This window comes from Natator depressus, chromosome 3 (genome assembly GCF_965152275.1).
Source record: "Natator depressus isolate rNatDep1 chromosome 3, rNatDep2.hap1, whole genome shotgun sequence".
Lineage (NCBI taxonomy): Eukaryota > Metazoa > Chordata > Testudines > Cheloniidae > Natator > Natator depressus.
In genome coordinates, this window is record NC_134236.1 from 11,329,881 (window position 1) to 11,356,663 (window position 26,783).

At 48.1% G+C, this 26,783-nt stretch overlaps 1 protein-coding gene across 1 annotated transcript in view; it reads left to right on the forward strand.

Annotated features, from left to right (window-relative positions):
* C3H8orf74 (chromosome 3 C8orf74 homolog) overlaps nucleotides 1-17,298 on the forward strand; it is a 36,250-nt gene extending 18,952 nt beyond the window's left edge. The window contains exons 3-4 of the mRNA XM_074947111.1: nucleotides 6,171-6,571; nucleotides 17,077-17,298. Coding sequence (XP_074803212.1) covers nucleotides 6,171-6,571; nucleotides 17,077-17,298 — 623 coding nt within the window. The remainder of the gene's footprint in view (nucleotides 1-6,170; nucleotides 6,572-17,076) is intronic.
* The last annotated feature ends 9,485 nt before the right edge of the window (nucleotides 17,299-26,783 follow it).

The window sequence follows — 26,783 nt, forward strand, 5'->3', positions numbered from 1 at the left end:
GAATAAGGAAAAGTTATTTACTTGTTCCCATAATATAAGAATTAGGGGCCACCAAATGAGATTAATGGGCAGCAGGTTTAAAACAAATAAAAGGAAGTTCTTCTTCACACAGCGCACAGTCAACCTGTGGAACTCCTTGCCTGTGGAGGTTGTGAAGGCGAAGACTATAACAGGGTTTAAAAGAGAACTGGATAAATTCATGGAGGTTAAGTCCATTAATGGCTATTAGCCAGGATGGGAAAGGAATGGTGTCCCTAGCCTCTGTTTGTCAGAGGGTGGAGATGGATGGCAGGAGAGAGATGATCTGATCATTACCTGTTAGGTTCACTCCCTCTGGGGTACCTGGCATTGGCCACTGTCAGTAGACAGGATACTGGGCTGGGTGGACCTTTGGTCTGACCCAGTATGGCCATTGTTATGTTCTTAGCTGTGGGGTACAGCCTTCTCAGAGACTTTTCCCCATTCTGAACAAAAATAACTGAAACTATAGAAGAGACCACCCTTTTAAGCTAATGAGACTGCCCCCAAAATATTGCTCAACAGGGTGAGAAAAATTCTGCCTCATGTCAGTCAACCATCTCATTTGAGTGGGCCCCTGGAGTGGGTCACTTATTGTAGGTTTCACTGTTGCCTTTTTTAAGGTTTTACCAGAGTTTCCTGAATTCCTTCTGAGACGATGATTGGGCCTTTATTCTCCAGCCTTGACTACTCTGCCCAATAGGGGGTATGATCAGGCAGTTAACTACCTGCTTGCTAGGGTTGCCACCTTTCTAATTGCTGGTAACTGGATCCCTGAGGCCCCGCCCCTTCTCCGCCTCTTCCTCCAAAGGCCCCGCCCCATCACTCACTCCTCTCTCCCCCATCTCCCATCAATTGCTGGATCATCTCAAGGTGCCTGCCTGAAGGTAGGAGACAGCCCCGGCTGAGCAGAGGCTGGCGTGGGTTAATGACCCGGCTCCTCCCCCCGCCCCATGGTAACCAGACTTTAGGTGCAGGTGCCATTTAGGGTTGCCAGCTCCACTTGTCGACTGGACTTTCCAGTCAAAAACTGGGCACCTGTCAACCCTAAATGCACCCAGACCCAGTAGCCAAAAACCAGATGGGTGGCAATCCTACCGCTTGCAGGAAATAAGTAGAGCCTCTGTATCCAGTCACAAGAGTATTATGGGCCCAGTCCTACTCCAGTGGAGGACGATGGGAGTTTTGTCTTTGATTTTGGTGTGAGTAGGCTCAGGGTCTAAATGGTCTAAGAGGAACTAAAAAGTCTTCAAAGAGATTGTCACTTCCAAAGCATTGTGACAAGTAAACACAGAAATAGATCCCTCCAGATAAGTCTGTAGTCATCTTATATAATATTAGGTTTCAGAGTAACAGCCGTGTTAGTCTGTATTCGCAAAAAGAAAAGGAGTACTTGTGGCACCTTAGAGACTAACCAATTTATCTGAGCATGAGCTTTCGTGAGCTACAGCTCACTTCATCAGATGCATACTGTGGAAAGTGTAGAAGATCTTTTTATACACACAAAGCATGAAAAAATACCTCCCCCCACCCCACTCTCCTGCTGGTAATAGCTTATCTAAAGTGACCACTCTCCTTACAATGTGTATGATAATCAAGGTGGGCCATTTCCAGCACAAATCCAGGGTTTAACAAGAACGTCTGGGGGGGGGGGGGGGATAGGAAAAAAACAAGGGGAAATAGGTTACCTTGCATAATGACTTAGCCACTCCCAGTCTCTATTCAAGCCTAAGTTAATTGTATCCAATTTGCAAATGAATTCCAATTCAACAGTTTCTCGCTGGAGTCTGGATTTGAAGTTTTTTTGTTGTAACATCGCAACTTTCATGTCTGTAATCGCGTGACCAGAGAGATCGAAGTATTCTCCAACTGGTTTATGAATGCTATAATTCTTGACATCTGATTTGTGTCCATTTATTCTTTTACGTAGAGACTGTCCAGTTTGACCAATGTACATGGCAGAGGGGCATTGCTGGCACATGATGGCATATATCACATTGGTGGATGTGCAGGTGAACGAGCCTCTGATAGTGTGGCTGATGTTAAACGATGGTCATATAAACACCACACTATACCGGAAACCTACTGACCGCTATTCCTACCTACATGCCTCCAGCTTTCACCCTGACCACACCACACAATCCATCGTCTACAGCCAAGCTCTGCGATACAACCGCATTTCCTCCAACCCCTCAGACAGAGACAAACACCTACAAGATCTCTATCAAGCATTCTTACAACTACAATACCCACCTGCGGAAGTGAAGAAACAGATTGATAGAGCCAGAAGAGTTCCCAGAAGTCACCTACTACAGGACAGGCCCAACAAAGAAAATAACAGAACGCTACTAGCCGTCACCTTCAGCCCCCAACTAAAACCCCTCCAACGATTATTAAGGATCTACAACCTATCCTGAAGGATGACCCAATACTCTCACAAATCTTGGGAGACAGGCCAGTCCTTGCCTACAGACAGCCCCCCAACCTGAAGCAAATACTCACCAGCAACCACATACCACACAATAGAACCACTAACCTAGGAACCTATCCTTGCAACAAAGCCCGTTGCCAACTGTGCCCACATATCTATTCAGGGGACACCATCACAGGGCCTAATCACATCAGCCACACTATCAGAGGCTCATTCACCTGCACATCCACCAATGTGATATATGCCATCATGTGCCAGCAATGCCCCTCTGCCATGTACATTGGTCAAACTGGACAGTCTCTACGTAAAAGAATAAATGGACACAAATCAGATGTCAAGAATTATAACATTCATAAACCAGTTGGAGAACACTTCAATCTCTCTGGTCACGCGATTACAGACATGAAAGTTGCGATGTTACAACAAAAAAACTTCAAATCCAGACTCCAGCGAGAAACTGTTGAATTGGAATTCATTTGCAAATTGGATACAATTACCTTAGGCTTGAATAGAGACTGGGAGTGGCTAAGTCATTATGCAAGGTAACCTATTTCCCCTTGTTTTTTCCTACCCCGCCCCTCGACGTTCTAGTTAAACCCTGGATATGTGCTGGAAATGGCCCACTTTGATTATCATACACATTGTAAGGAGAGTGGTCACTCTAGATAAGCTATTACCAGTAGGAGAGTGGGTTTGTGTGTGTGTGTTGAGGGGGGGGGGTGAGAAAACCTGGATTTGTGCTGGAAATGGCCCAACTTGATTATCATACACATTGTAAGGAGAGTGGTCACTTTAGATAAGCTATTACCAGCAGGAGAGTGGGGTGGGGGGAGGTATTTTTTCATGCTTTGTGTGTATAAAAAGATCTTCTACACTTTCCACAGTATGCATCCGGTGAAGTGAGCTGTAGCTCACGAAAGCTTATGCTCAAATAAATTGGTTAGTCTCTAAGGTGCCACAAGTACTCCTTTTCTTTATATAATATTAGCAGTCTGGCATGAACATTAGGCCTATACAGTTAGGCCACTGGTGTGCAGAGACCACTGTGTATGTTGCTGACCAATATTGTGTCATAATTTCCTTTTTCTCCCTCCTCGATATCTCTGTCTCCTTCTGTTGTCTCTTGTCTTATACTTAGATTGTAAACTCTCTAGGGCAGGGTGTAACGAAGCGGCCTCTGGCAAGACACAACTGAGAGTATCAATTCAGGACAAATTGCTTAGAGCAGGGCAGTTAAAGCCCAAAGCTGGAGTTCCTTTACTATTAAGGCATGCCAAACCAGACAAACAGAGAGGACTTCAGTTTTACCCCACTGGCTAACCAGAAGTCATACAAGCAATTCCCTCAGATATTCCAGTTTCCCAGTATCACCACCAGCACTGCTCCTTATGGGGACGAATGGTTATGAAAGCCAATACCCCAGTAAAAGAAAAAAGGGTCTCCTGATCCCAAAGGACCTAGCCCCAGACCCAGGTCAATATACAAGTCAGATCTTACCCACAAATCATGCTGTTGCCAATCCTTTAGAATCCAAAATCTAAAGCTTTATTCATAAAAAGAAAGAAATATAGATGAGAGCTAAAACTGGTTAAATGGAATCAATTACATACAGTAATGGCAAAGTTCTTGGTTCAGGCTTGTAGTGGTGATAGAATAAGCTGCAGGTTCAAATCAAGTCTCTGGAGCACATCCACAGCTGGGATGGGTCATTCAGTCCTTTGTTCAGAGCTTCAGTGTAGCAAAGTTCCTCCAAAGGTAAGAAGCAGGACTGAAGACAAGATGGAGGAGATGCAGCTGCCTTTTATAGTCTCTTGACATGTGGCCTGTGCTTCCTTTGTTCCAAAAACAAGCTGCCCAGGCAAAAACATTGCCTGAAAGCCTTAGAGTCCTCTCAGTAGGCATGTCCCTTCATGCCTTGCTGAGTCACAAGGTGTATCTGCCTTCTCTCAATGGGTCAATTGTATAGCTGATGGTCCTTAATGGGCCATCAAGCAGGCTAGGCAGTGCTGCTGCCAAACTGTCTGGGGTGTCAGCCAGAAGCATAGCACAAGTTTGAACTACAGACAGTATAGAGCCAATACTTATAACTTTAAATACAAAATTATACCTGCATACAGATAGCATAACCATAATCAGCAAATCATAACCTTCTCATAGACACCTTACTTGACCTACTTTGTAAAAGATTTTGTGCAACTAGAGGACCTCGGTTGCAACAATGATCTATACGGTTACAGTTCAGGTCAATAACGTCACACAGGGATCGTCTTTTTGTTCTGCGTTTGTACAGCGCCTGGCACAATAGGGCCCTGGTCCCTGGCTGGGCTCCTAGGCACTATGGTAACACATGTAATAAATAACAACAGCAGCAGCACTCAGTGTGACCACAAAGGCAATTCAACAAGAGGCGTGAGTGTGCACTGCAGAATCAGTAGGTGCAGAACCAGCCCTTGAGCCGTTATATGCGTCTGTCACAAAAATTCCCCTTCCCTCATGTAGCTGATTCAAGTGCATATCAACACCATCACAGTGTAAAATACCGGAGTGGGGTTATCCCAATAGGATCGTTGTCTGCCAAAAACATTTGTCAAACAGTTTCATTTGTTGTAAGCTTCCGGGCTGAGTGGCAGCCCTTCTTGTAAAACTCAGTATAATCCTTCAACCCTAGCTGTTATGTCCTGTAAAATGCAGCCACGTGGATCTATCACATCTTTCTAAACAACAGCCCTCAAGAAACAGTGGCTTCCCATCTTTCCCCCATGACAAGATTAAAGATGAACAGGCTTAAATAGAGACTGGGAGTGGCTAAGTCATTATGCAAGGTAGCCTATTTCCCCTTGTTTTTTCCTACCCCTCCCCCCCCCCCAGAGGTTCTGGTTAAACTTGGATTTATGCTGGAAGTGGCCCACCTTGATTATCATACACATTGTAAGGAGAGTGGTCAGTTTGGATGAGCTATTGCCAGCAGGAGAGTGAGTTTGTGTGTGTGTGTGGTGGGGGGGGGGTGGGTGAGAAAACCTGGATTTGTGCTGGAAATGGCCCAACTTGATTATCATGCACACTGTAGGGAGAGTGGTCACTTTGGATGAGCTATTACCAGCAGGAGAGTGAGTTTGTGTGTGTATGGGGGTGGGGGGGGGTGAGAAAACCTGGATTTGTGCTGGAAATGGCCCACCTTGATTATCATACACATTGTAAAGAGAGTGGTCACTTTGGATGGGCTATTACCAGCAAGAGAGTGAGTTTGTGTGTGGGGGGGCGGAGGGTGAGAAAACCTGGATTTGTGCTGGAAATGGCCCAACTTGATTATCATACACATTGTAAGGAGAGTGATCACTTTAGATAAGCTATTACCAGCAGGAGAGTGGGGTGGGGGGAGGTATTTTTTCATGCTTTGTGTGTATAAAAGATCTTCTACACTTTCCACAGTATGCATCCGATGAAGTGAGCTGTAGCTCACGAAAGCTTATGCTCAAATAAATTGGTTAGTCTCTAAGGTGCCACAAGTCCTCCTTTTCTTTTTGCGAATACAGACTAACACGGCTGTTACTCTGAAACCTGTCAGTGTGGGATAATATCAGTTTATTTTCCCCCCAAACAAACAAGGGTTGGTGCCAATCACCTCATCCTTTAAACAGCATGGTACCAAAATGGCATTCTGATTGCTACAAGAACCTTGTAGGGGTTACTTAGGAAATATTTTCATTTTGTTTCTTTCCAGGTTTACCCGTTTCTCAGGCCATCTGTCTCCTAAAGGATAAACTCGTGGCGTGTGAGCCAAAGCTGAGCCCTTTCAAACCGTATGTCTTGTTTGAATACTTCTATAACACGCTCATCAGGCACTACCAGCTGTACCAGTTTGTGCTGTGTCGGGAGAGAGACGTTGAACAGACGTCTGCCCACCTAGAAATTTGTGTGCCACCGCAGCCTCTGCCGCTGATGGCAGGCGTTGATGCTGAAGTCTGGCACTATCAGCAGCAGCTGGCTGCCCTCTCAGCCGCCGAGGTCCAAAAATGTACCAACGTGCTGCTCCTCCGAGAGATGCTACACCTGGAGAGGGAGCACATGTTGCAAAGAGCTTGTGATGATCTGAAATCGCGAGCAGAGATCCTAGACAGACAGGTAACTCTGTAGTAGCTGTAGAGAAATGGGCACTTCATACTGAAAGGGATGCAGTGTGCTCCACAAGCGAGGATACTACAAGTCAGGAGGCCTGGGTTCGGCTTCTGGCTCTGCCACTGATTCACTTTGTGACCTTGGGCATGTCACTTCCCCTTCTGTGGCCTCAATTGTCACCTGCCCTGGGGACAATGTTCCCCAGAGACATGTCTGGGGTGGCCAGGAATCCGTGGCACATGCATGGAGGTTCTTCCTATTTATGATGATTCTTAGGTATTTTGACATGAGTTGGGAAGTTTTATTTCTAGCACTTTGCAAGTGACAGAGATGGGCGCAAACCAAAACCCCATCTCCAAACCCTCCTGAGCATGGGGGTTTTATAATCCAGACCTCTAATTTGGGGGAGTTCGGATTAGGCATGTGGATTCAATGGATCCGTTATAAAGGATGATTAGTGGAAGGCATCCAGATACCACACTGATGGGCAACCTTATAAAACCCTGCATAGATGTTATCCCCTTCATGCTTTAGTGCACGATGCCCCTTATCCTTGGCAGTCTCTCCTTGTGTTCCTGTCAACCTCTCCTTGGTCCTATCACAAGTATGTTACTGGATCTTAACAAAGAATAGTAACACTTCCCCCTGGCCTGGAGGTGAGGTAAGAGCTGGAATCCCAAATGGTTACAGAGCGGATGGTTTGGGACTATGTCATGTAGAGTATTCCTGTTGGGCCTTGATACACCTACTGTCTACCCACATTGCATGCCTTTCCCCTGCAACCTGATGCGTAGCAGGAGCTCTTGGGATTGAGCAAGAGTTGAGTAATGCACTATGGGAAGTGGAGTTACCTCTGCTCCTGTGGGTAGTTGACTCCTGCACAAGAGGTGCTGGGCACGTGACTTGCTCCTGCAAAGTAACCCTGCCTATCCCAGTACAAGGTCAGGCTTCACTTAGGGTATGTCTAAACTGCAATGCAAGCCCAGGGTTAGCGGGACTTGAGTCAGTGGATCCTGGGTTAGAGAAATCAATGCTTGAGTGTCTCCACTGATTGTCAACCCTAGGTTAAGAATTTTCTAACTCACACTGAACCTGGGGCTCTGGTGTCCACACTGCAGCCCTGAGTCAAACCACCCATATCCCAGACTCCCTAGCATCCTCCCAAAATGTAGCCGCTCTAGCTCTTTGACCATGGTGCCACGTGGTAAAAGTTGGCAGTCCACCCTGCACTTGACAGGGAGCTTGAACTGCCTGCCAACACGTACTGCCAGGCAGGCATTTTGGTCTGTGTGCTCCCACCCACCAGAGCCGGCAATGTGAAGACGTCGTCTCACTTGCGCTTTACTCCTGGCTCAGGGAACAGGCAGGGCTTCCATGAGATGCTGGTGGACATTTTGGCAGAGTTTTCTGACCTACCAAAGGCACCTAACGGACCTTCTGATGGAGCAGGAGGAGAAGCAGAACACAGACATGCCTGACTTGCACTGGTGATGTTGCTCACCACACTCGGTAGAGACGCTCATGCTCCCTACATAGACTGGCACTTCTGGAGCAGGGCCACAAGCAGAGACTGGCGGGACCGTATTCTCTGGCAGACCTGGGATGACCAGTGGTGGGTGCAGAACTTTTGCATGAAGAAAGCTCTCTTTTTGGAGCTTTATGAGTGGTTTGCCCCAACCCCCAGCATAAAGATACCCGCATGAGGGCAGCCTTGCCAGTTCAGAAGTGGGTCGCTATAACCATCTGGAAGCTGGCTACCCCTGACTGCTACCGGTCTGTGGCCAACCAGTTTGGTATTGGAAAGTCGACTGTAGGTAAAGCAGTGGTGGAAGTTTCTGAGGCAACCAGGGGTGTGGTTTACCCCAAGGTGGCCGGCATAAAAGATATTCCTGCAGTAACTGCTGGCTTTGAGAGAATAGGGTGTCCAAACCAGGACCACTGATGGGACACGTGCCCATCGTTTGCCCTCCTCAAGGAGCACAGGAATACATAAACCTCAAAGGGTACTACTCCATTAGTAAGCAGGTCCTCATAGATGACAGCACTTGATTTATGAATGTTAACGTGGACTGCACTAGAAAAGTTCATGATGCCAGGATTTCTTGCCAATAGGGAGTCAACATTCACAGACAAGCTGGGATGCTATTCCCACCAAATGGCATTGTCAAAAACAACATTCCCATCCTTGTTCTGGGGGATCCTGCATACTCCATTTTGCATTGGCTTATGAAACTTATCCTGGTATCAGAGGCCCTGGCAAAAGAAGATTTAATTATATGCTCAGCTGGTGTAGAATGGTTGTTGTCTGTGCATCTGGCAGACTGAAATCTCATTGGAGATGTCTCCAGACCCATTTGAATGCCAGTGTCATCAATGCTGTGTGCATTACTGTGGCTTGCTGTGCTCTTCGCAATCTTTGTGAAGGCAGAGATAAGCCATGTGTTTACCTTTATTATTTGAAATACACATTGTCTGATGTGACGCAGTGATAGCCGTACAACTTCTTGATAAAAGAAAAGGCTTTATTTATAAACACATATTAGAAGAGTACATTAATCCATTGCCAACACAGTGTTACAACAAACCTTTTTTTAAAAAGTGCATGAACAAGTGCAAACAGTGAAACCATAGATAAGATAGAAACCACTTACTGCTTCATGTCTCTCCCCCCGCCCTTGTCCTTTGCCTTCCTTCCACATTTGCTGCACCCCTGGCGCCAGGAAAATGGGGTGGAAGCATCCACATAAGAGGGGAGTCGATATGGAGAACTGCAGAGGGCAAAATTGCTCTGCCCAGCCACTCATAGGGCCCGATTGCATGAGCCACGCAGCCATGGAATTATCCAAGCTGTGTCTGGACTACAGCACAGGGCACCGTGGTGGACACTTAGACCATGGTGTGTGCCATTTACTTCTGTACTGCAGAGCTTGTTTATACACAGCAGATGTGTTCATCATAAGATCTTTTAATGCTCTGCCAGGTATGGCTAAAGTTAGCTTTAAATAAGGTATGTTACACACAAAGCCACCTAATGGCAGAACAGCCGAATACAGTAGGCACTTGGTTACATCTCCCCCTTTAAGTTCTACTTTCCTACCATTTACGATATTTACACCATCACTGAAATTCAGTACATATCAGATTGTTAAGTGTCTCTGAATTGTACTGGTTTTCTAAGTACATGACCCAAACACATAACTTGGTCATCGGGCTGTCCATTAGTTGCAACAACTGGATGTTGTTGCTTTGGAATCCTTGAGTCTTCTTGTTCTGCATCTGCCATCTCTAGAGTTTGCTCTGTTGATTATTCTTCTTGAGGAACAAACTGTAGATTTCAATTGTTTATGCTGAACTTTCCACTGTCAGTCTCTATCACATATGATCTGGGAGCTAAATTCTTTTTCTTCATGACAGCTGGAGTTGTCCATCTTTTTTCTCCATCCAATTTGACATGAACATGGTTCTAGACTGGCAGTTCTCTGAGTGACATCTGTTGTAAAAATGTTCATAAGGTATTTTAGCCATTTTATCTGCTTTGGCTATTCTTTTCATGTCTGGCCACTTTGGAGATAGGTTCTTTTCCAAAGCTGGAGCAGTAGTTCTGAGTTGTCATCCCATCAGGAATTGTGCTGGACTATATCCAGTAGCCACTATTTGTGTTGATTTGTAACTTAGAAGAACAAGGAATGGATCTTCCTGCTGTAGGATTTCTTGACTGTCTGTACAACCTCTAGCTTCTCCATTTGCTTGTGGATAATGTGGGATGCTAGTAATATGATCAAAATCATTTATTTGCAATGACAAATTCTGCTGCAGTGAATTATGATCCATTGTCCTTCACTTGTTGTTCTGGAATACCAAAGTGAGCAAAAATAGTTCACAACAACCAGGTAATGATGCCCTCTGAATTGGCATAGACCTGCAGCTTGTATCTTCAAAGGTCTGTCTGGTAGAGGTGTTGTTATTAAAGGTTCTTTGTGGTGTAATTGATCTATTAGTTTTGCAATGTTCACATGCAGGTACCTTATTCTTTATGACCGGATTCAGAGGAGCGGCCGTGTTCGTCTGTATCCGCAAAAAGAACAGGAGGACTTGTGGCACCTTAGAGACTAACCCATTTATCTGAGCATGAGCTTTCCTGAGCTACAGCTCACTTCTTTGGATGCATTCATTGGACTGATACCCAGCCACCACACTGACTAGTTGGCCTGTTCACGGCATTTAGATAACCCTTGATGTCCTTCATGGATGAGGTTTAGGATTTCTCCTCTCATATCATTTGGAATTACAATGAAATTGCCTTTAATCGTGAATCATTTGACTCACTTAATTGTCCATGCACTGCAAAGTAGTCTATTGTCACTTTCTTAGTGTCCTTTAGATACTTGGGCCAGCCAGCCCCGATGTAACTTAGAACTTCCTGAAGCTGCATGTCCATTGAGGTTGCTTTTTGTGGCTGGAGTCATCTCTTTTCTGACACTGGTCTGTATGTGTCCACAGCATCCACATACACCTTTACATCACCTTCAAGCTCATGGGTAATTGACTGTGACGCTGGGCTCCATGACAGAGAGTCTGCTACTACCAGATTTTTCCCAGAAATGTATTTAGCAATTTGGTTTAAGTTGCCTTAACCTTATAGCAACAGACATTGGCATCTCAGCAGTGCTTGATCCAGGTCTTTTCTGATAATGAGGGTTGCAAGCAGTTTATGGTCTGTTATCAGTGTAAACAAATCCAGTCCACACAGATATCTGTTAAACTTCCCACCTGACCCTACACTTGCCAGGCACTCCTTTTCAATCTGTGCATATCGTTTTTCTGCTTCTGTGACTGCACGAGAGCAAAAAGCATCTGGCTTCCACTCAGAGCCATGCTGCTGGAACAATACACCACCTAGGTCATTGCTGCTTGTATCCGCACTGACCAATGGTGGGCTTGTTCACATCATAGTGCTTGAGAACTGGAGCTGTTGAGATAATTTATTTTACCTTTTTTGAAGGCAATTTGTTGATTTGACTCCCATAGCCAAGATGTGTTGGACTTTACCAGTTTGTTCCATGGTTTCATCACTGTAGAAAGGTCTTGTCGGTATTGACCAAGGTAATTTACTATCCGCAGTATACGTTTCAATTCTTATACAGTAGTTGGTGCTTTCAATTCTCAAATTGCTTTTACTTTCTCATGGCTAGGAGTGATTCCCTCTTTGTTTATTGTCTGTCACAAAAACTTGATTTTGGGTAGGCAGAAAACACATTTTCCCTTGTTCAGCTGCAGACCAGACTGACTGATTAGGCTTAGGACTTCACTGAGGGTTTTGGTGTGTTCTTCCACTGAAGAGCCATATATCAGAATATCGTCCATGAAAACTACAGCTCCATTTGTGTTTGTTAACAGTTCTGGAATCTTTCTTTGGAAAATGTCAGGAGCACTGGTAATCCCAAAAGGTAATCTTCAAAAGCAGAATCTCCCAAAGGATGTGATAAGTGAAGTCGGTTTAGCACTTTCTTTGGCTAAAGGAATTTGCCAGAATCCACTCCAGGTATCCAGGTTGGAGAATACTGTAGCTCTTTTCACTTTGGGGAGGGAATCATCCAGTGTTGGGAGTCTAGATTTTTCTCTCACAGTTGTGCTTCATTAAGATCCACACAGGTTGATGTTTTCTTTTTAACTCTTACCATTGGGGCACACCATGCTGTTGGTTCAGAGATTTTCTTGATTATGCTAATCCTTTCCATTCTCTTAGACTCCCTTTCCACTGTATGAAGTAATGGGATAGGAATCCTCAGAGGTATATATACCCTATATGGTTCCGCATTGTCTCTTAAGGTTATTTGTACTGGACCTCTTCTCAAAAGTCCAGTATCACCAAATATTGAAACCCTGTCCTCAAGCTTGTGCAGCCAACCTCAGCATTTCCTCTTGCCATAAGGCCCTGTCCAGAACTGTGACCATCAGTTCAACACAGAAACGCTTCTCCTTGGAATGGTCCATGAAGGTACATTGACCCAGGCTTTTGCTGCAGCGACGGTGAGCTGTGGAGACCCAACAGCCTGCAGATCAACTTGGGTTTTGGGGGGTGCTGTCAGAGGCTATGCTGCCAATGGCTTTTCTATCATTTGAGGCCTTCCACATTTTGGAGGCCATAACAGTTCTTGTGGTGCCTGATTGACAAAGGGAGATGTTATTCCAAGTTGCCGTGGGAAACCAGCAGCGTATGCAACTGAAGTATTCAAATCTGTAGTGATTGAACAGCACATCTATGAGTGGAGTGGGCTGGTACGCTACTCAGGTGGCCTTGGAAAATACACCCTTCCCTGAAATTGGCTACCTATCCGGAGTTCCTGCTATAGAAAAAGTATGCAGCTTTCAGCACCGGTGATTGGGTCAGAATTCATGGGGGGACTCAACAGGACGCTGTGTTAGCTTCCACCTGGCTTATCTTGTTATGACTGCATGCAAACACGCAGCGCTCCACCCCCCAACCCCACCCCACCCAGTCATATTTGGGACAAATGATTCTGTCACCTATGGACTGCATGGACTACCTTTAACTGAAATTAACTGGACTTGTAAATGAGACCCATTTCCACAACCCACAGTTCACTGTTTCCAGGCAGTTTGTTACACCATAGAGTGGTTATAGAGGAGTGTACTTACAGGCTTGGAAACATAAGGTTATTATTTTTAAGAAACAAGAATGCCTGAGCAAGAGTCTGTGCCTTTCCAGTAAAAATTCACTCTCAAGGCGTTTTTATTGTTTGCATTTTCTGTCACCATTTTGAATGAGACGTGAGGGGGATTCCAAGGTGCCGGCATACAATCTGACATTAGAGGATACACGCTGCTAGCCGGAGCGTCTAATAACTTTTGCATTGGTTCATAGAACAGAAATCCCTCCCATTCCTATATTAATAAACTTAAAAATGGAGCCAGAACCTTACTTAGCTCCGGGGCAGCTTCTGTGTCTACTGCCGGTTCCCTGGTGGGCTGTTCCTCGGGGGGGAGGGACATTAGAAAGCCCCTCTGAGTACAGCCCCAGGATGTGCAGCTGCTGCTCCTGCGGAAAAGCTTCCTCTGAGACCAGTTTCAGCAACAGAATCAATTTGCTGGCTTCACTTGGCGCCTGCTGCTGGCTCCCATCAGTCCCCAGGCTTACCTGTTCTGTTCATTCCCTCTGGGGCACCTGGCATTGGCCACCATCAGAAGACAGGATACTGGGCTAGATGGACTTTTGGTCTGACCCAGTATGGCCATTCTTATGTTCTTAGATTCCCTGCTCCAAAAAGAGAGACATCGAGAAGCCAGGATTCATGGAAGACCAGAGCATGGTACAGGGGACTTTCTCCCAGCCTTCTTATTGTTAGTACTGTTATGAGCTGGGTGAAACCTTGTTATGGGCTGAGTTTTGTATGGAGATTTGTAGATGTGAGCTCACCTTCCAATTAACATAACTATAAATATAAGCCCCACCTATGGCAAAAGGTGTATGCCAACTCACGCAGGAGCTTTTGGCTGAGTATTGTTTTGGGTACTGTGTTAGAGTGACCAGACAGCAAGTATGAAAAATTGGGACAGGGGGTGGGGGTAATAGGCACCTGTATAAAACAAAGCCCCCAATATCGGGACAGTGCCTATAAAATCAGGACATCTGGTCACCCTAGTGTGTGTGTGGAGAGAGAGATCACACAAGACACTGAGTCAGGCAAGAACAGAGAGAGAGAGAGAGAGCCTGAAGGAGCAGCTGAAAGTGTCTGGATGACTTTGGAAGAAACCTTTTGGGTTTGCGGGTCGGGGTGCAGACTGAAAAGCTTGGTGCTGTGAGCAAAAGAAGCTGTTTCCTTTTATTTGATTCATTCTGCATTCAGAGCCACAGGACTCTTCGCATTCTTTGTAGATCAACAAAACTATCTCAGAGAAACACCTGATGATCATCAATTTCTACTCCCAACTGGAACACCCCCTGCACTCCAAACTTTGTCCAGCAGCTTGGGTCCAAAAGGGGCAGCCACGCTATTGACCCACTCGTTATTATTTTGTGGCATCCACAGCATGTTAGTCATTTCATACAAAATACACAAAGAGCAGGTCCCTGTCCCGGAGATCTTAAACTCTACAAGCCACCTTTCCCCCTGCTGACTAATACGTTACTGCATGAGCTCCTTTGCAACTGTCCGTGGGAGTGCTCACAGAGTAAGGTACTAATGTGAGTGAGGGTTTGAGAACGCAGCCCCAAAGGACGGACGTGACAGACCAGTGAGGGTATAACATGCGCGATGACGGGACATGGCAAAGAAGGACGTGAGTTTGGATGTGATGACACAGTTACTCAGCTGACAACACCATGTATGTCTTGGCAGGAGAAAAGAGGCTTTAATAAGGATGGGAATAATCTCACCTCGCTCTTGTATAGCACTTTGCCTCAGTGGCGGTCAGAGCACTTTACAAAGGAGGGCAGGGTCATTATCCCCAGTTTACAGATGGGGAAAGTGAGGTCACCCAGCAGGACAGTGACAGAGCAGGGAATAGAAACCAGGGCACCTGACTTCCAGTGCAGTGCTCTGAAGAAGTAACAAGTGGGACTGGTCCAGTGAGCTCGAGAGGGCATTCTACACCTTGGGGCAATGGTAGGGTTTTCTTTTTTTAAATAAAGCACACAGCAAAGAAACGCAAAGGTAACAAAACATATATTACCCTGATCCGCTCTGATGCAAAAGATTGAGATACCACTTGCTCTGGTGGCACTGACTCATATTCATGCAGATTGTTTTCCAGGCACTGCTGAGTGAATGAGGTCTGCACCTGAGGTGATGGAACTTGGGTTTGTTTATCTTCCAGTGGCTTTGTCATCTCAGCATGGAGTGGTGCATCTCCCGGGCCTATGTCAGGCTGCCCTCAGCTCCCTACCTCAGTGACCTGTGTATTCATGGAAGGGAGAAAAGCCTTGGACCAAAGTCTGTGATCCGTACCCAGTGGGAGTTTTGCTTGAGTAAAGGCTGCAGAATTTGGCTCATTGTATTTAAACAAGCAGATCCTCTTCTCCTGCATTAACGATAACCCCTCACTAAGCTAAATCCATTTGGAAAAAGCTAAAAGAAAAGTACATTTCACCACTGATGCTGCTTGTTCGCGTTTTACTGAGCTTGGACAGTGAATCTGGAGAGATCAGAGTCAACTCCCCTGTTCTCCTGCCCTCACACAATGCCCCTGTGTTAGGATGTCCCAACCCCACTTTTTAACCAAGCTTAACTGGTGGGTACTAAACTACTTGAGAGTGACCCTTTAATAGAAGCGATGGTCCTGAGGCTTTGTCCACAACTTTAATTCTTGATCCCACCCTGTATTCATCACATTCACGTCTTTTGGTGCAAGAGCATTCAGTTCCCACCCAAGCACTGAACTCCTACTGATGTCAATGGGAGTCTTGGGTGTGCAAAAAAAATGCAGAATCAGGTTCTTTATGGCTAGGGTATGTATTGGGCTGCCACTTCTTGTCTCATTCCATAACCAGCTGTGAAGAGTTTGTAACACTTAGGGGGGAAAGCACATTAACCCGCCTCAGCTTGCACTTCAGGTTCTCAGCCCAGGAGCAAATCGTTTTGGAAATTTAATTAAACTCTAACGAGGCACTTTTATTATTGGGCCATCTGTCTCGTGGAATTAACGTACAATAATGTGCAGGTGGCTAACTGCTCCGTTGGCAAGTTCAAGTAAAGCAGAGACGAGCTTCCCAAATCACCTTTTGAACTCACGCAAACAACAGAAAAAAGCAACAAGGCAGGTCTAACTGCTTCTTTAAGCACCGCAAGTCCCTTATGTGGGTCAGTCCAAATATAGGACTGGAAACTCCCTCCAAGTTTCCTTCATGGCTCTCAGTGGGGTGGGAGTCTTGCTCCTCCTCTCTGAGGAATCAGCTGGTGTGAGGGGGAGTTGGTCCACAGATCTGGTTAGATCTCAGGAGATCTGGTGGTGGCCTGGGCCATCTGCATGGAGGCCTCTGTTATACTGACAATAAATGCAACACCCTGTCCTTCTGTGCTGTCTCCGAGCCCCTCCCCAACCTTCTTGGAAGCGTGGCTTCGATGAAGCAGTGTGCCCATGTGTTCGCCCTCCCCTCCCCACCCCACCCTGGGGTTTCAGAGTGTAGAGGGGAACCTGCCTTCAGAGTCATCTGTGACTCATGCAGAGAATTTCTGCAGTGGTAAGTGGAGGGTGCTGCTCTGGAGAATGGCCACCTCCCAGGCATGCCCAGGCCCGCACCTTCTCCAGCAGCAGATCCAAAGCCTCACCGAGCCGCCTAGAAGAGCCTTCCACCAGGCTGGGGGAAGGGTAATGCTGCTACACAGGAGGCACCTCACCACCTTTTCTGCTCCCCCCACCCCCTCCTTCATTCATTGCCAGCTTGGCCCAGGATCAGTTCAAAGGGAATGGCCCCTTTGTAATGTAATACAGGTAGTAAAAAGAGAGATGAAATGAACCACTGCCCTCCTCCTCTTCCGCTTGCTCTTTAGATTTTGGAGACCCTAGTGAAAGAAGTGATCGGGACCCAGATCCAAGCTCTCCATGAGATCCTGCAGACTGAGATCCAGACCACCTTCGAGATCCTGGAGCTGAGACTCCAGAAGAGGGCCCTGATCCTGAGCCCTCCTAGCCCCTATCCCCCACCTCCCTCTCTTGAAGAACGAGCAAAGAAGTCACCCAAAGCTCAGCAGCAGAAAACAAAGAAGAAGTGAGGAGATGCGGGTTGGTGTAGCACTTGGCAGAAATCCCTGACTGACCTGTAATAACCGTGGATTGTGCTTTTCAGTCCTGAAGACCATAACACCTGCCCTGGGTTTTAAACACTCGATCCATAGCTTGATGCTGGTCTGTTTGTTCACCTTTCCCTGGCTGGAATGGGTCAGTGGGACTGATGAGCCATTAATATGGAATGAGCATAGCTTTGGGAGCTACAATTTTATTGTCCTCTTAACAGCTTCCTGATGCAATGTTGGCCCTCTGAATTTGGCAATAAAGACCAAGAGACCCGTCTAACAACTGTATGGCCTGACTCTCCTTGACCCGTCCTATTCCGCTGACTTCCCTATGGCGTGGGGAATCGGGCAATCTGGGGGTCATCTAGTGCTTCTGGTTGGGCCTGGCTGCGTGACCTTGCACGAGTCACTCACTATTGCTATGCCTCACCTTACCCATTTGTAAAAGAGGGTTGATAAGGATCATAATAATACCCACTCGCTAGGGGTGACGTGAGACCTAGTGCAGGAACTCTGAGACCCTCACACGAAAGGTGAGCAAAGTATTAGTATTCCTCACTCCCATCAATTGTTTAATCTCTAGAAGCCTCAGGGCTGTTAAACTCTGCCCTCTAGGGGTGCATGACGGGTCCTTGTCCATGACTCAGTATTGCCAACTCCAGCGATTCTGGGTGTTTTTGTCCATTTCATGAAACCTGATGAAAGGCCCCGCTGTATGAATATTTCCATATTCAAAACGGCCACTGTCCCCAATTACTGTCAAAGAGACTAAAGCCAGCAAAAGGGCACTGTTTTCCTACAGCCCTATCTGCACACGCAGGCAGCCCTTAATAGAGCTGGCTGCCATCTCCCACTGTTTTCAGTGAGATTGAAGCCAGGCCCGGAGAAGATGGCTGCCACACTCTGGTTCAGGGGCCTGGACAGGACACAGGGAGTGTGAGAAGTAGTAGAGATGCTGTGAAAGGGGGATGGGACAGTGAGGGGGAGCAGGAGGCAGATTTAGAGGCTGCAGGAGGATGTGGGGACAGCAGGGAGTCTGAGGGGTGCAGGAAGATGTGGGAGGGAAGGAGGGAGGTGGAGGCATCTACAGGAGGATGGGGGGCAGGAGGGAGGCTGAGGGGGGGCAGGAGAATGTGGGAGGGAAGGAGGGAGGTGGAGGCACTTACAGAGGGATGGGGGACAGGAGGGAGGCTGGGGGGTGCAGGGGAATGTGGGGGGCAAGAGGAAGGCTGAAGGGTGCAGGGGAATGTGGGAGGCTGAGGGCTTGCAGAGGACAGTGATGGGCTGGGAGAAGAGGGGATGGAATGGCCGCTCCCCCAGCCTGGGGGTTGTGGTGGGGAAGGAGAGTCCCCTCCAAGCAGCCAGGGGAAGGCAGCATTGACAACTCTCCTGAACTGATTGCAGGTCACAGGATTTTGGCACCTACAGGAGGAGCTGTCGTGATGACACCTGAGGGGCTGGGTGCGTGGCCAGAGCTCTGTGAGACTGCGACAGCCTCAGGGCTGAGGACACAGACCTGCCCTGCCGCTGAGCCCTGCCTTCATGTATGTCCCTAGAGCAGAGGGAGGGTCCTGGGGCTGCGGGAGGCAGATGACAAGGGGGAAGTTGGGGCTACTGGGTCCCAAGCAGAGACGTTCCAGGGCAGCAGGAAGGAGAGACGTGTTGTTGCAGGCTCAAGACAGGAATAAGAAACGCATGGCAGTTCCCATTCTCAGGGGTGAGGCGAGGGTAAGTGGAGACTCCATCTGAGCAGCCAGGGAGAGGTGAGGATTTTTGTGTGCAATTAAACATCCCCTCAGTTTTCACTTAAAATGCTGCCGCTGTGCCACTGCAGCGAGTCGGTGCCGACAGCCAGGGGCGGGTGCTCCTGTCGCTGTAGGTAACCCACCTCCGCAAGCAGTGGCAGCCAGGTTGACGGAAGAATTCTTCTGGCGACCTAGAGCTGTCTACATGGGGACCTGGGGTGGTTTAACTAGGCCACTCGGGGTGCGTGTGTGCGTGTGAAGTTTTCACACCCCTGACCAACATACTTAAACTGACCGAATTTTCTAGTGCAGACCAGGCCTGCCTTTGCAACCTGAAGCGATCACAGAGACTTTGGCAGAGGAACAGAGGGGAGTCAACAGACAGATTAAAAACCATGGTTTGACTTTTTAAGAAAAATCCCGTGATTTTAGGGTCAATCTCATCATGTTGGAGGGGCTGACTCGGGATTTTTGCTCTCACACGGTTGGCAATACTTATGACTGGGACCCGGAGGTGCTACAGCCATAGAAAGAATAGAGTAACAGCATGAAGTGGAGCACAGAACTCAGCCACGGGGACAAGTGGACTCTGGTAGCTGTGAGACACCTTTGTGCCTCCCTGAGTCTGGGCTGCTGGAGAGGCCTCTGGTGTGACTTAGAAACCTCTGGGGGCCTGTCTACATTACAGCAGCCGTCCTGGACTGAAGCACTGCCCAGAACCTGTGTAGTGATGCATGCTGCAGCCCCAGCACACCCCCAGGCCACATCCCGGCCTGTCCCCTAGTCCTGCCCTTGCAAGGCAGTACCCAGGAAGCAGCCTTATCGCTGTCTTTCACGGTGCCTGTGGGTATGTCTCTACACTGCAATGAAAGACCCACAGTGGCTGGCCTGGGTTAGCTGACTCAATCTTATGGGGTTTGATCGGCAGGGCTATAAAACTGCAGTGCAGATTTCAGGCTCAGGCTGAGGGCCAGGCTCTGAGACCCCTTGGGGAGGGTCTCAGAGCCCGGGCTCCATTTTATAGACGGGGAGGTGAGTCACAGAGGGCATGTCTACACTGCAGCTGGGAGTGAGCCTCTCAGCCTCACTGGACAGACTCGCGCGAGCGCCATTCAAGCTTTGGCTGAAACATTCCAAAAAATTCAGACTGTGGCAGACACCCAGTATGGGAAAGTTCAGGCCAAATGGTTAAAGTTTTGCAAAATTATCAGCAATTGAAAATAGGGTCTTATAATGGAAAATGTCAGGTAACCTTCATAATAGGTGGTGCCATAGGCGCTGACTCCATGCGTGCTCCGGGGCTGGAGGACCCACGGGAAAAAAATAGTGGGAACTTGGCACCCACTGGCGGGCCCTGCGGGTCAGCTCCTCCCCCTCCCCCATGCCTCCTGCCCACCGCTGATCAGCTGTCTGTCCAGGCAGGCAGGAGGCGCTGGGGGAGGAGGGGGAGGAGCTAGGGCAGGAAGAGGCGGAGCGAAGGTGGGGTGTGCTCAGGGGAGGGGGTGGAACGGGGCGGGAAGAGTGGGGCGGGGCAGAAAGAGGTGGGGTGGAGGCGGAGCGCGGGCGGGAAGAGGCGGGGGGGTCTTGGGGGAAGGGGCAGAGTGGGGGCAGGGCCTGGGGCCGTGTGGGGATTGAGCACCCCCGGGAAAATGAGAAAGTCAGCGCCTGTGGGTGGCGCTACAGTGCCACATATAGTTATATCTCTGAGTATAATGTTATAATTTCCTATTTTCCCACATTTTATGTTTAGTTCTTTAAGTTTTGCCTGGACTTGTTTCCTGGCTTTCCGATGTTTTTAATCCCTCCGCACCCCACACCACCCAGCTTAGTTATTGATACGTATTTATAGCCCCTAAGTATTAGCTTAATGCTTTGTTGTCACTGAATAACAATAATACTTCCCCCTTTGACAGCACCTTTCATCCAAGAATCTCTAAGTGCTTTAAGAATATTACTTAAACGAATGAACGAATCAAACCTCCCAGGATCTCAGTGAGGCAGACATCATGCTACGCCGCAAACGTGGGGTGAACCGAGGCATGGAGACATGCCCTTGGTCACCCAGGCAGTAAGTGGCGGAGCTGGGATTCCTGATTCTTGCTGTAACCTGTAGCCCAAACGTCTTCCATTGTTCATTTGGATAAAATGTTCTACTGTCAATCAGTACCAGAAACAAATCTGAACTTCACACAGTGGAAGGGATTGGCCATTATCTTTGAAAACTCATGGTGATCGGGGGAAGTCCTGGACGACTGGAAAAAGGCTAATGTAGTGCCCATCTTTAAAAAAGGGAAGAAGGAGGATCCTGGGAACTACAGGCCAGTCAGCCTCACCTCAGTCCCTGGAAAAATCATGGAGCAGGTCCTCAAGGAGTCAATTCTGAAGCACTTAGAGGAGAGGAAAGTGATCAGGAACAGTCAGCATGGATTCACCAAGGGCAAGTCATGCCTGACTAATCTAATTGCCTTCTGTGACGAGATAACTGGTTCTGTGGATGAAGGGAAAGCAGTGGACGTGTTGTTCCTTGACTTTAGCAAAGCTTTTGACACTGTCTCCCACAGTATTCTTGCCAGCAAGTTAAAGAAGTATGGGCTGGATGAATGGAGGATAGAAAGTTGGCTAGATTGTCGGGCTCAACGGGTAGTGATCAATGGCTCCATGTCTAGTTGGCAGCCGGTATCAAGTGGAGTGCCCCAAGGATCGGTCCTGGGGCCGGTTTTGTTCAATATCTTCATTAATGATCTGGAGGATGGTGTGGATTGCACCCTCAGCAAGTTTGCAGATGACACTAAACTGGGAGGAGAGGTAGATACACTGGAGGGTAGGGACAGGATACAGAGGGACCTAGACAAATTGGAGAATTGGGCCAAAAGAAATCTGATGAGGTTCAACAAGGACAAGTACAGAGTCCTGCACTTAGGACGGAAGAATCCCATGCACGGCTACAGACTAGGGACCGAATGGCTAGGCAGCAGTTCTGCAGAAAAGGACCTAGGGGTTACAGTGGACGAGAAGCTGGATATGAGTCAGCAGTGTGCCCTTGTTGCCAAGAAGGCCAATGGCATTTTGGGATGTATAAGTAGAGGCATTGCCAGCAGATCGAGGGATGTGATCGTTCCCCTCTATTCGACACTGGTGAGGCCTCATCTGGAGTACTGTGTCCAGTTTTGGGCCCCACACTACAAGAAGGATGTGGAAAAATTGGAAAGAGTCCAGCGGAGGGCAACAAAAATGATTAGGGGACTGGAATACATGAGTTATGAGGAGAGGCTGAGGGAACTGGGGAAGTTTAGTCTACGGAAGAGAAGAATGAGGGGGGATTTGATAGCTGCTTTCAACTACCTGAAAGGGGGTTCCAAAGAGGATGGCTCTAGACTGTTCTCAGTGGTAGCAGAGGACAGGACAAGGAGTAATGGTCTCAAGTTGCAGTGGGGGAGGTTTAGGTTGGATATTAGGAAAAACTTTTTCACTAGGAGGGTGGTGAAGCCCTGGAATGGGTTACCTAGGGAGGTGGTGGAATCTCCATCCTTGGAGGTTTTTAAGGTCAGGCTTGACAAAGCCCTGGCTGGGATGATTTAGTTGGGGATTGGTTCTGCTTTGAGCAGGGGGTTGGACTAGATGACCTCCTGAGGTCCCTTCCAACCCTGATATTCTATGATTTCTATGATTTCATGGCGCTTCTCGGCAGACAAGCCATCTGCATTGTAACAGCCACTGTTCAGCTGGCACTGTACGACACCCAAGAAAAGAAGGATCTAGCAGGCTATGGAGACCAAATGTCTCTTCTTCCCAAGAGCTGGTCCCTCCGGATCAGGGCTTCAGGACATTAGGGGCCCGATCGAAAGCCTGCTGCAGTCAGTGAGACTCTCTGCATTGGCCTCAGTGGGTTTTGGATCAGGATGTAAGGGGAAGCTTGTCTTGCTACTGCCCAAATTGTACCTGAGCTGTGGCTACCACGAGGACTTCCCTCCGCAGGACTGTAAATCTAGCACTTTTCACTTGCAGGAAATTCACAGGAAAACAGTAACCACATTTTTTAAGATCTCAGAGCAGGAAGATGGGAGCGAAAAACAGATTTTAGGGCCAGGCCCGTTAAGAAGGGAGGCGTTGCCAAGCTGCTCTCCAGGGGGCCTTGCCAGCCCTGGATGGGTGCTCTCAACAGCCAGCTAGGCAGCCAGGCAAGCCAGAATCTGCCATCCCCGTTGCTGTTTGGTCTCAGACACGTTTTTGGTCAGCAGCCTCCCCTGCTGCCTGGGATCCTAGGGAAGGAGCGGACAGAAATCTGACTAACCCCGTCACGTGAGCAGGTTTCCTTCCTGAGCGCACAGAATGCTTCTGATGTTTTGTTAGCTCTGAAGCTCTTGGGGCTGAGTGACATGGCAGGCGCACGGGCGCCTGCGAACGAGAGCGAACAACAACGGGTCAGGGCTGCGCTGGGCCCGGGAGCGTCTCTCCGAGGTGGCGGCTGGGCCGCGCTGGCAGAAGAGCGTGCGGCATGCGCGGGTGAATGGGCTGCAGGCAGTTCAAAGCTCCGTCCGGATGCTTTTAGAACCCTGATTCTTCACCGCAACACTGTGTCCAGCAGCTTGACTGCGGTTCGGCTGCACGTCGCCCGCCACACATGCCTCCCAAATCCACAGAACTCCCCCACACCCGGGATGGTGTCCATGGAGATCCCCCCCCAAGCTGTGAAGGAGGATGGAGAATGCTGTGGAGCTGCTCCTTTCCCTCTCCCTTATTTCAAGGCCATTTCATCTCCTTTCTTCCAGCTCCTCTCTGTTCCCCACAAGGGCGGGGGACCTCTGGCCCCCCAGGTAAGGATAAGAACATAAGAATGGCCACACTGGGTCAGACCAAAGGTCCATCTAGCCCAGTATCCTGTCTTCTGACAGTGGCCAGCGCCAGATAGGCCAGAGGGAGTGAACAGAACAGGTCATCATCCAGTGATCCATCTTCTGTCGCTCATTCCCAGCTTCTGGCAACCAGAGGCTAGGGACACCATCCCTGCCCATGCCATTGATGGACCCTATCCTCCATGAATTTATCTAGTTCTTTTTTGAACCTCGTTATGATCTTGGCCTTCACAACATCCTCTGGCAAGGAGTTCCACAGATTGACTGTGTGTTGTGTGAAGAAATATGTCCTTTTATTTGTTTTAAACCTGCTGCCTATTAATTTCATTTGCTGACCCCTAGTTCTTGTGTTATGAGAAGTAGTAAACAACACTTCCTTATCTACTTTCTCTACACCAGTTATGATTTTATAGACCTCAATCATATCCCCCCTTAGCTGTTTCTTTTCCAAGCTGAAAAGTCCCAGTCTTATTAATCTCTCCTCATACGGAAGTCGTTCCATACTGCTAATCGTTTTTGTTGCCCTTTTCTGAACCTTTTCCAATTCCAATATATCTTTTTTGAAATGAGGCAACCACATCTCTGCACACAGTATTCAAGATATGGGCACACCATGGATTTATATAGAGGCAACATGATATTTTCTATCCTATTATCTATCTCTTTCTTAATTATTCCCGGCATTCTGTTCGCTTTTTTGACTGCCGCTGCACACTGAGTGGATGATTTCAGAGAACTATCCACAATGACTTCAAGATTCAAGCGTTCGCAGCCTAAGCCTCTCTCTGCGACAGAATCTGAACTCCAAATGCAAACGCTGCAGTAGCTGGGAAAGTTCCCATTGGGGGGAGGGATAGCTCAGTGGTTTGAGCATTGGCCTGCTAAACCCAGGGTTGTGAGTTCAATCATTGAGGGGGCCATTTAGGGATCTGGGGCAAAAATTGGGGATTGGTCCTGCTTTGAGCAGGGGGTTAGACTAGATGATCTCCTGAGGTCCCTTCCAACCCTGATATTCTATGATTCTAAGATCTCTTTCTTGAGTGGTAACAGCTAATTTAGACCCCATCATTTTATATGTATAGTTGGGATTATTCTTTCCAATGTGCATTACTTTGCATTTATCAACATTAAATTTCATCTGCCATTTTGTTGCCCAGTCACCAAGTTTTGCGAGATCCTTTTGTAGCTCTTCACAGTCTGCCTGGGTCTTAACTATCTTTAGGTGTCTTGAAATGTTCCACCTGTCCACCAAAGACAGGCTTCCCGGATCATTGTTCTGATCTTACAGCTTCCAGGTGCAGCGCTACGCAACTGAAAATGCTTACGGTGAAATCCAGGCTCCGCTCAAGTCCATGGCAATGCTCCCACTGACTCCAGCGGGGCCAGGATTTCACCCTATCGGCGCTCGCGGCATGGGCCAATGCAGGAGACTGGGTTCCACCCCCAGCTCTGCAATGACTTGGTTATGTGACCTTGGCTACGCTGCCTGTGAGGTAGGGTTAAGGAGACTGCTCACCTCTGCCCAGCACGCCAAGATCCGGATTGGAAGCCTGAAGGACTGTCACCATAAAGGACTTTGCCACACATGCTGCTTTATCGACGACACTGCGGCCCTTCACCGCGTATACGCTACCTACTGGGAAGAAAGTCATTTACCGTCCCTCTGGGAATGGCAGAAGTGTCATTCTGCTTTTCACAGCACTGTCTTGTTCAGGAGCCCAGCCCTCCTGCGTCAAAGAGAGAGAGGCAGCACAAAAGGCTCAATTACAAATAAAAAAGAGGTCCCAGCATGGGCTCGTGTTTACAGATTTCTAGAGAAATTGTGGCATTTGCCTACTGCGTTGGGTGCCATTCCCTCTCCACCCACCAGCTGGCTTCCCCTGCTTAATACCTCCCAGAAAGATGCTCCCCACTCACAATCCCTCCACAGTGCTTCTGTCACCCACTCTCATCTCACTTATTAGTTAGGGAGATCCTTTATCTCAGAGATGGGCCTGAAGCCAACTTCCAGCCCTGGATCTGGGTTGGGATCAGCGTTCGCAGCCTAAGCCTCTCTCTGCGACAGAATCTGAACTCCAAATGCAAACGCTGCAGTAGCTGGGAAAGTTCCCATTGGCATCTGGGTTTCACACCCATGAGTTCAGGAGTGATCAGATTGGGGTGTTTGTTTCACCCCATTATAAAGGGATGGGGGCAGATCACACTCTCCGTTAACATGGGGGTCAATCCAGAGTAACTCAACTGAATTCAGTGAAGTTACTCCAGTTTTATACCAGAGTAACTGAGTGCAGAGTCCGGCCCATTGGATTCAGATCCAGACTCCTGTTCTCCCCGACCTCTGCTTCATAACAAACATGAGGGAGGGGGCCCACCGTTTGCACGTTTCAAGGAGCGCCTCTGTCCTTTGCTCTAAGGCCTTTCCCCCATTGGCAGCCAGCTCCTGCTTTGTGTCTTTGGGCCTGTTTTCATTTTCCCAGAGTTTTGGCCGGGGGAGGTGAAAGGGAGCTAGCGAGGGAAAACTTGGGAGCTGCAGAATTGTATGGAGGGAGAAGTTATTTTTTTCTTGACATAAACAGCCAGGCTTTCCCTCGGCCCTTTACTTGAATCGTGAAGGTAGGACCCGGACTCATAACATCCGGCAGGAGGGGCCGGCGTTATCAGGCAGGAAACACTCAGCTCTGGACACATCCTCCCCGCACTCCCTGCAGCTCTCATTGGCAGCGCTCAGCAGGAAAAGACTCAGCAGCTTGTCTCATTCCCTCCTCTTAATCAAGGGAGGGCCTGAGCCTGCTGTCCTAACTCAGGGGGAAAACTCTTATTGACCAGAACGGGAGAGCTCCTGGAGCAAGGGCTTGCTGGGCTGGTA